The sequence below is a fragment of the Miniopterus schreibersii genome, assembly GCF_964146895.1.
Source record: "Miniopterus schreibersii genome assembly, chromosome: 15".
NCBI lineage: Eukaryota > Metazoa > Chordata > Mammalia > Chiroptera > Miniopteridae > Miniopterus > Miniopterus schreibersii.
Genome location: NC_138115.1, coordinates 22509003 through 22519216, shown reverse-complemented (window position 1 = coordinate 22519216; position 10214 = coordinate 22509003). Strand labels below are relative to the sequence as shown.

At 40.9% G+C, this 10214-nt stretch overlaps 1 protein-coding gene across 4 annotated transcripts in view; it reads left to right on the top strand.

Moving 5' to 3' along the window:
* The first annotated feature begins 320 nt into the window (after positions 1–320).
* The window catches only part of TAMM41 (TAM41 mitochondrial translocator assembly and maintenance homolog), a 39806-nt gene continuing 29912 nt past the window's right edge, over positions 321–10214 (top strand). For 3 of the 4 annotated variants that reach the window (XM_081159667.1, XM_081159669.1, XM_081159668.1), the window contains exons 1-3: positions 321–674; positions 3370–3552; positions 6178–6270. In XM_081159667.1, the coding sequence (XP_081015793.1) occupies positions 540–674; positions 3370–3552; positions 6178–6270 (411 nt within the window). In that variant the 5' untranslated portion in view covers positions 321–539. The remainder of the gene's footprint in view (positions 675–3369; positions 3553–6177; positions 6271–10214) is intronic. The other variant, XM_081159670.1, reaches the window with a different exon arrangement.

Sequence of the window (10214 nt, the reverse complement as noted above, 5' to 3'; positions counted from 1 at the left end):
TTTCCTAAACCTTGAAAATCCACAATTTTGGAGCTGGATACAGGTAATGGTTGCAGAACGCGGTGAATATACTAAATGCCACTCAATTGTACGTAAAGTATAAAATTTTGTTATGTGAATTTCACCTCATTAAAAATCTTCTGCAATATACACGCACGATTTTATAGTCATTTATTAAAATACTCAAAGGCAGTTCAATCAGCCGGCGACGCTTCCCTCCGCCCCTATTTCCGGCCTGCGGCGCGCTCCTCCGGCCGCCAGGGGTCTCTGCAAGGCCCTCGCGTCCTCCCGCGCGGGCGGGCGCCTGCTTTGGCGCCTTTGTAACGCGTGTGCGTGCGCCAGGCGTGGCTGGGGTTGGCCGCCGGCCCCCCAGGACCGTCACCCCGGCCCTTGCGGCTCCCTCCAGTTGCCCCCTCCGGCTCCAGCCTTCTCCCTTTGGGGCCCGTCCGGGTCTTTCCCCTCCCCATCCTTCCCCGCCCGCCCCGGTGTCCCCTGCCCCGCCCTGCCCCGCCGGGGGTGCCCGTGCGCGCCTCGGCCCGATGGCGCTGCAGGCGCTGCAGAGCTCGGGGGTGGCCTTCCGCAGGATCCTGTCTCACTTCCCCGAGGACCTGAGCCTGGCTTTCGCCTATGGCTCTGGGGTGTACCGCCAGGCGGGGCCCAGTTCAAACCAGAAGGTGAGCCCGGCCTAGGGCCAGCCCCACGCCCAGAATCGGCCTTTGCGCACGAGTTTTCCTTTTGCTTCGCTTCGCTCCGGAGCCCTGGAGCTGCCTGGCTGCTCTGCGCGCTCCACGTCTCAGCGAGCAAAGTGCAAACTGTATAAAAGTGCTCCTAGTATAACAATAGTGTGAGCTGAGTGTTTAAGATAAGTAGGAGTCCACTTCCCGTCTAGAGCAGGAGATGCAGTTATGCGGAGGGGAAAGCTGATGCAGAAGCGTGATGGTTGAATGGAAGAGAAATATTTGCCAGGTGCTGGTTCAGTGTCCTGAGCCTTGGCTGAACACGTAGTGCTCCGAGAAGCTTTACAAAATATGATGCCTGGGTTCCACCAGCGGAGATTCTGATTTAATTGGGCTGGGCGAGGCTTCAGTAATTTCAGATAATTTCAAAACCTTCCCAGGTGATTCTAATGCACAGCCAAGCTTCAGAGCGACTGTCCAGAGCTGTAGGAGAAAATACAAAATGATCTTCCTGACTTCAGGAAGTGGAGGGACTGGTGGTAGGGCCAGGGCAGGTGCAGTGAAGTGCACTGAGGAGGGAAAGTTAGTGGGTGACCAGTATACTTACCCACGCTTAGGGCATTTAACGAGGCTCTTTAGGATTAGGCATTATTACCCTTCTGAGTCCGCTGAGCACAACAGCAGCGAGGGTGCAATTTTCCTTGTGATTGCAGATTTTTCTCTGAAAATAAAGTTTGCTTCCAAGGTGGAGACAAGATTCAAGACAGCAGAAGAGTGGCGGGCACATACTTTCCATTTAAATGAAGCTGTTGGCGACTTTTCTAACAGGACTTTAGAGCTTTTGCTGAATTAACATAGAAGGAACAAAAGTCTAAATAGAGTTGTTCACTGTGTGTGCAGCTTGTGTTCTGAACTGGATTTATACTTGCCGTAGTTCATGCACAGCCTAACAGTTCATTGGATTTGGATACCTGGCTGTAACCTGTCTGGCCATCAGTCTATACTGTTGCTTGGATTTGCTGTTTCCTACCTACACTAGTTTTTTTGTTGTTTTGTTTTTTATCTTCACTCGAGAATATGTTTATTGATTTTACAGAGAGAGGAAGGGAGAGAGAGAGAAACATCGATTGGTTGCCAACCGAGGATCAAACCTGCAACCTAGGTATGTGCCCTTACCAGGAATCAGATCCGAAATCTTTTGTGTACTGGCCGATACTCCAACCAACTGAGCCACTGGCCAGGGCTACACTAGTTTTTAAGTAATACTTTTCTTTAAACTGACAGCATATGAGAAATTATAGATTATAGGTATATAAATTATAGCTTACTGTAGGCTAGTTATCTTTTTAAAAATATTAACATAATTATGAATTTTTTAAAACATGTCCATCCCAAATCTTAAGTATCACCAGTGGTTTATGGGTCACATTATGGGAAACTCAGAGCAGGCCTTAGCCTTCTGATTTGATAGCTACCTCTTCATTTTTCCATGAAAATTTTCCTTTGAGCAGAGGTAGCATTCCCTCCAAGAAAAGGTCCTTTGCTTTCCCTCACTCCTATTTCCTACAGGTTAATAAATCTTGTAGATTCAACACCTTAAATCTATGTCAGATCAGTCTCTATACCCTTCAGTGCCTTAGTTTCTTTTCTCACCTGGAATCATGCAGTTAGCCTCCTATGTGCCCTCCAGCCTTTATTCTCTCCTCCCTCCAGTGAGCTCTGCTGTAGGAAAATTTCTTAGCATGGCAGCCAGCCTCCCTCTCTGGTCTCATCTCTCACCACTCCCCTGCCTGCATTCTGTTCCTGCCATAGCAAACTAGATGCAGCGCACAGAGCAAGCCCACTGCTCACACCCACAGGAGTGTTTTCCCTAGACAGGACTCCCCTTCTTGGTGCTTCTCTTAATACTTCCACCAGGCCTGCTTAAGTCTTGCACATTTTTCAAGACTCAGATTTATTAGAGTTTTGAAGAATGTAATTTTATAGGAAAATGTACACTTCCTATTCTGACCCAGTTTTGAGTGAAATTAGTACATTTTGCATTCTGTCAAGTCCATTTGCTGATAATGTGTCTATTTTCCCAGTAGACTTGGTGCTCTTGACCACAACCTCAGGATCTATCAGAGCTCATTGTACATCCTCAGTGAGTGGTGAGTGGGTGAGAGTTAGAATAACATTTCCCTCTACATAATACCATATAGAGCTTATCCACATGGGGTTATTTTATCTGGAAGGAAAGGGGAGCATATTCAGCAACATTCATATGAAAGGCAGTGTAGAATAGTGGCTCAGCACACAGAATTTGGAACCGGACTGTCTGCCACTCACTAACTCTGCATCCTTGGGCAAGGAATTTACTCCACACCTTGGTTTGTTTGTTTTTTTCCCTATACAATTGGGATAGTACCAGTGCCTACCTTGTATGATTTGTTTTGAGGATAAAATGAATTACTGTATGTATAATATATAAAGTGTTAAGAGTGTTGGCACAACAGTGCATGTTAAATAAGTATTATTATGTGTATTGATGAAAACAGAGCTGAGGTTGGTTCCAGAGACTTGCTTAAATTCTGATGAAAACCCCAGGTCTTTTATTAATCATAATGGCATAGAATTGTAGAGCTTTCCACTGTTACCTGGATGCCTTTCTAAGAACTAAAACTAAAATCATTCTCTTTTCTTCATCTCCCAGAATGTCATGCTGGACTTTGTGTTTACAGTAGATGACCCTGTTGCATGGCATTCAAAGAACCTGAAGAAAAATCAGAGCCATTACTCTTTCCTAAAAGTTTTGGGGCCCAAGGTTATCACCACTATCCAGAATAACTATGGCGCTGGAGTTTACTACAATCCGTTGCTCATGTGTGATGGTAGGGTAAGTGACTTTGGGCTTTTGTCTTAACTTGGGTTGTTATTAACCTTTGTTATTAGAATACTAGTTAAATGTGCATATTCTTGCGGTAAGGAAATGTTCAAGCTCCTGCTGGATGAAGATGGTCAAGTGTGACTGTCATTCGCCTTTGACCAAGTGGCTCTCAAATTTCAGTGTGCATCAGAATCCCCTAGAGTGCCTGTTAGACCCAGATTGCTGGTCCCCACCCCAGAGTTCCTGACTCCATAGGTCTGGAGTAGGGTTTGAGGATTTGCTTTTTTTGTAAATTGAAATATAATTGTCATATAATATTGTATTAATTTTAGTTGTACAACACTAATATATGTATATATTATGAAATGATCACCACAATAAGTTTAGTTAATATCTATCACCACACATAGCTATATTTTTTCTTGTGATGAGAACTTTTAAGATTTACCCTCTTAGCAATGAAGATTTGCATTTCTAACAAGCTTCCAAATGATGCTACTGCTGGTCTGGAAAACACACTTTGAGACCCAGTGGTTTAGTCAGTTGGGAAGAATAGGCAGGCACATTAAGGATCAGAGTGGAAATTAATCTTATCTATATGGAGGGGCTGACACTCCCAGGAAGAATTTGAAAGTGAAGAGGATGTCATAGGTAGTTGGGAGCATGTGGTGCCAAGTGGTAGGAACCTCTTGATGCCAGCAGGTTGGTGGAATCTGATGATGAATTGTTGGAGAGAAGGTAAGATGCATGGATCTCAGCAGAGGATTGTCTGATGGCAGGAACCCTGCTGAACTATATTTCAGATAAAGAGGCCCAATCTGTAAGAGGATTGCCAAGAACTAGGCAGGATCCCAGTTTAAGAAGACCCAGGGGGAGTAAATCAGATGCTTCCTAGAGATTAGCTGGGCTGAGGATGACATAGGGATTCCACCAGCCGTGCCAGCTCTGCTCAATGCTGCTGACTGCTTAGAGCAGTCACACTTTGATGTGCACCTGAAGATCCTGTTGAATGCAGATTCTGATTCAGTTGGTCTGGAATGGAGCCTGAGATTCTGTAATTTTTTTTCAAGCTCCCAGGCGATGCTGATGTTATTGGTCAGGGGACCACACTTTGAAGGCCAGGAGGTTGAGTACTGACTGAGAAGGATTTTGAAGACCTGTCTGAACTTGGCAGGAATGAATGCTTTGATTATTGGTAATGTTTGCATAACCTTTGGGCCATGGGTTTAACTTTTTGGTTGAGATCCAACCCTTCTCCACCTGTACTTTGGAGATGGAAAAACCAAGGATCAGAGAGAAAATATTTTCCATAAGCTCATGCAGCTAGTTAGTGATACGCCCCTGACCTCCATGCCAGTGGTATTTCTATTACCTCCCAGCTTTTACTTGCCTGCAGCAAGAAGGCTTTCAGCAATACTGTGGCTATAGTGGAGGGGAGGTTATTCAGCACAGCCTTCCATGTCCACTTTAGTCATGCCAAGCATGTAGCTTTGTTCTTTGTCCATAATTAATATTATGCTGAGCCTATCTCTAATTAGTAGTTTCATACAATATTAAAAGCTCCAGTAACCAAATATTTGAGCATAATTATATGCCAAAGGGACTGTACTTTTTAATTAAAATTCTTTAGCTACTTTTTAGATATTTGTATCCTGAGAAGGCTGTTGGGATACTGAAATTCAGCAAAGCGAAGCCAGAGATATTTGTTGAAACAAATGAGATTTTGTAACCTGGAACAACTGCATTCAGGGTTTGTACAAATTACTATTGCATGAGCTTGACCATAATTCCATTTCAGCATTGATAAAGAGGTTTTACTTTTGGATGTAGCTTTGTAATTATAAAAGTGTTTGGATAGCCCACAGTGAAAGAAAAATTTACCATGTAAAAGATGTCAGTAAAAACTTTTAATTATAAACAAAAGTTCCTTGTACTTTGTAATAAAATGAAAGTCGGAAATCTAGACTAAAATTCAGGGACCTACCGGGCCGCCATAGCTCAGCTCAACCTGTGATCCAGGAGATCTCGGTTTGTTCCTGGTCAGGGCACATGCCCGGGTTGCAGGCTCGATCCCCATTTGGGGGTGTACAGGAGGCAGCCGATCAATGACTCTCTCATCATTGATGTTTCTCTCTCCCTCTCACTTCCTCTCTCTGAAATCAGTAAAGACATATTTTTTTTAAATAAAATTTAGGGACCTAGTTTTGTCTCTGCTTCTAAATGCCACCTTGGACACATCATTTATTCTCTCTGAGCCTCAGGTTTCTTATTTCTCAAATGAGAAGCATGAAATACATGATCACTCCTCAAACTGTGCTGAAGGACCAGTTTTTTATTTCCAGTGCATTGAGGACCAGTACTAGATAGCCTCTAAGAGCCATTTTGCCTTTTAACATCACAAGAGTCTGAGTTAAAATAGTGGTCACTTTACCTCATATACCTGAGGTATATGGAAACTTATCCTTTGGGAAAAATTTTGGTAGAGATGCATGTTTTTACAAAGTAAACATTTTGAGTGGCTTTGGAAATAAAGGTACTACTCTGGGCAAAAATGCATTTCTTTATATTTTGCATTTGCATAAGCAACAATGTGGTATTGTGCTCCTTTTCATGCCCATTTCTTTTCTTTTCCAGCTTATCAAATATGGGGTTATTAGCACTAGTATTTTGATTGAAGATCTCCTCAACTGGAATAACTTATACATTGCTGGACGACTCCAAAAACCGGTGAGTATTTTACTGGCTGCCACAATTAGGGATATCTCTCCTCTCTGAACCGGACTTTACTGTGATCTTTGATTGCATTGAGATGGAACTCCAGGAAATAGAAATGAGTTTCAGACTCCTTTTCTTCTTCAAGAATTCATTTCCAAACAATATCTAGATATTATCTATGCTACTCCTGCCTGCTCTCTAAAGATTCTTCAATTGTCTGGATGGATCAGGCTCAGAATTAGTCCTTTGGGCCTGGAGAGGATGGCAGAAGAAATGCCCAATGCCTCAGTGGAGCTTCTGTCAGCTCGACCCAGGTCACCTTCTCTTCTAGAATGTAAGTGCCATGGGGCATTGTTTGTCCACTAATGTATCCCAGCAGTGCCTGGGACAATGCCTGGCACACAGTAAGCATTCAGCAAATATTTGTTGAATAAGTGAATGAACCAAGAAGTGATGCTGAGGGGAGTGGAGTCTAATCCCCTTTTTTTTATCTTCCTCAGGCCAATGGTGAGATCCTCCTTGGGCTTGAATAGAAACAGAAAATAAACAAAACAGGGAAAAGGTAGAGAGGACTTGAACTTTTGACTTGTATTTGCAAATGTCACGTTTCTTCTTTTTTGCAGATATATAGTCTATTTTCTGAGAAAAGATCTTTTCATAGTTTGAGAACTATGCAACATAGTCACAGTTGCTAACCTCGCAGCAAGGAAAAATTTTCTTTGTGCTATCAGAGGGTCTCAGGCCCCAAAAGAGAGGACATAGGTTGTTCTCAAATGTCTCCCATAGAGTGACTATGCTGCTCCTCCTTTTGTCAGTTATGGCAAAAAATTAGTGATTTATACAATCTTAGCTTCCTTGGTTGTGTCATAAAAATCTCTATTGATGTATAGGGGTGGTTAAGATTTTCTTGCCTTGCATCTGGGCTTAAAGTTTAATAGTTGTTACTCATTAAAATGTTCAGAAATACTTGATAAAGGCAGTAGTTTCGTGAATATATTCATTTGTAAAAATTTGTCAAGCTGTACCTGTTAGATTTGCATACTTTATGTAATCTTTACTTCAGTTAAAATACTATCTTCTAAGTTCAGAAACAATAAGCTTACCAAAATAATTTCATATCTGTGTAGATGAATTTCTCATTTCTAGACTGGATAACTAGTAAAGCTCATAATTCAGCTGATAAATATAGTTGGAAAATTTATAGATATTAATTTTTTTCCAAGTTTTTTTTTAATATGTTTTTATTGATTTCAGAAAGAGGAAGGAACTGGAAGAGACAAACATCAGTGATGAGAGAGAGTCATTGATCGGCTGCCTCCTGCACTCCCCCTGATGGGGATCAAGCCCGCAACCCAGGCATGTGCCCCGACCGGGAATCAAACCGCGATCTCCTGGATCACAGGTTGCTGCTCAACCACTGAGCCACACCAGCTGGGCAGTTTTTCTTTTTTTAATTTACAGTAAATGTAGCTTGACAGAAAGAGTAATAAGTGTGGAATGAGAAGCTTTGGGTCTTGTTCATTCCTGCCGCTTGTTAGCTATTTACGTGAACTTGGGCAACTTGTTTTATCTTTCTGAACCTCCAGTAATTTATCTGTAAAATGGAGACAACAGTATTTACCCTGCCTACTTCAAGAACGTGTTCGGCCTGGCCAGGCGTGGCTCAGAGGTTGGGTGTCGACCTAGGATCCAGGAGATCGAGGTTTGATTCCCGGTCAGGGCACATGCCCGGGTTGCGGGCTCGATCCCCAGTTGGGGGCATGCGTGAGGTGGCCAGTCAGTGGCTCTCTCATCATTGATGTTTCTATCCCTCTCTCTCCCTCTCCCTTCCTCTCTCTAAAATCAATGCAGATGTGTTTGGGGGGAAAAAAGAAAAAGAAAAGGCAATGGCTTATTTAAAAAAAAAACACAAAAACGTGTTCAAAAGTGGAAGCAGAATGGTAATGCTGGAAAGGAAAGAGGTGTGTTAGAACCAGACAGATACACAGTTTGGATCCCAGCTCTGGTACTCCCAGCTATGTGACCCTTTACCAGTGACTTAGTCTCCCTGAGCCTTGGAACATTATCTTCTATGGATAAGGCTGATCACACTGACCTCAAAAGACATTTGAGAAATACCTAGATCTAAAATGCCTGGCACATAGTAGACACTCAGGAAGTGCTCTTTCACTTCCCTTTGTCCTTGCCCATCTGAGTTATTTTGAGATAAAATGAAATAGTGGATGTGAAAATGTTGTTATTCTCTATGCTATCCTTTGTGTTTGGAATATTTCAATTAAAAAAAAAAGATTTTAGAAAACTGAAAACACCATGAAATCTCAGAATGTAAGCACTGGAAATGACCTCATTTCATTTAAATGTCATGTATCCTGATAAAACAACAATTCAAGACAAGTAGTAGCAGCTACATTTATATCATGCAAAATGGCATTTCTCAGCTAACTTGGAGAAGAACGTGTTATTGATAACAGTGACTCTCCCTCAGGCTTATTAAGCTTCTAGCAAAAGAAAATCAGGATATCTTTGAAAAATCATTTGGAAGTGTTGACTATAACACATGGCAAAAAAAGAAATAAAGAATAATAAATGGGTGAATTAACTCTTCCACCCGCTTCTGCTTTTAGTTTTCCTCTAGTGGAAAACACTGTTAACCATTCTCAAGATAATTGTCTGTAAACAAACTATTTTTACCTCTAGGTGGCAGCAAATATTAAATAAACAATTATGATGGGGAAAAAAGGGTTGGTAGCATTTTAATAAAAAGAATGGGTGAATGTCTTAGGAAAGAATTGTGAGAATATGAGTGTGAATTCTTTGTTTTTATGTGTTTTTAAGAAAAGAGTTACATTAAATTATCTAAAGCCCCAAAATTATTGTCCATATTGCAACTAGAATAGAATTTCTCAATCACTGGCGATTTAAGTGTTCAAAATATACAGATAGTATAGGAGCTCTCTGTACTTTCCATTCAATTTTGCTGTGAATTTTAAAATGCTCTAAAAAATAAAGTTTGTTAATGCCTGGCTGGGCGTGGCTCAGCGGTTGAGCATTTACGTATGATCCAGGAGATTGCAGTTGGATTCCGGGTCAGGGCACATGCCCGGGTTGTGGGCTCAATCCCCAGTGGGGGACATACAGGAGGTAGCCAATCAATGACTCTGATCATTGATGTTTCTCTCTCTGTCTCTCCCTCTCCCCTCCTCTCTCTGAAATCAATAAAGATATATTTATAAATAAATAAAATAAAAAATAAAGTTTATTAATAAGAAAGAAAAATAAAAGGAGTACCTTGCTTTAAAAGATTGACATTTCTGGAAAAAGTTGAGTGTAAGTTAAATTTCTATCATACTTTACCATTAACTTTCTTCAAAATTGTGGAGATAACCCATTTTTATTTTTAGTGCAGCCTTAAGTTTCTGAGTCATTTACCAAGTCATTTTCCAAGTAAAGGACAGTGAAATTTAAAATATTTAATACCTTGTGGCTAGTCCTTTTTAAGTCAAATGAACTCTAAAGTAATAATAGTCATTTCCCTAATTTATTTAACATAAGTTTGGATTTTTTAATTTCATATTTAGTGTATAGATAATTTGGCTTGAATTTTTTTAAAGCCTTCACATTGACATACAATAGTATTTTGCCACCTTGTTAAGAGGATTTAAATTTATTTTTATATATTCATTCAATATGTTTTCTTTTGTTTGTTAGTAATATAGCTTTTTAAAAATAACAGTCTAATTGAGATATAATTCACATACTATATGATTCAACCATTTAAAGTGTACAATTCAATGGTTTTTAGTATATTCACAATTTTGCAACCATCATCATATTGTAGCTATTGATTTACTTTTTGTGGATAGAAAAATCCCAGCAATATAAAAGATTCCTGACTGGAGATAAAAAATCTGGCTTACTAGCCTTGGCTCTGCCCAGCTGTAAGCAAATCTTTGCCT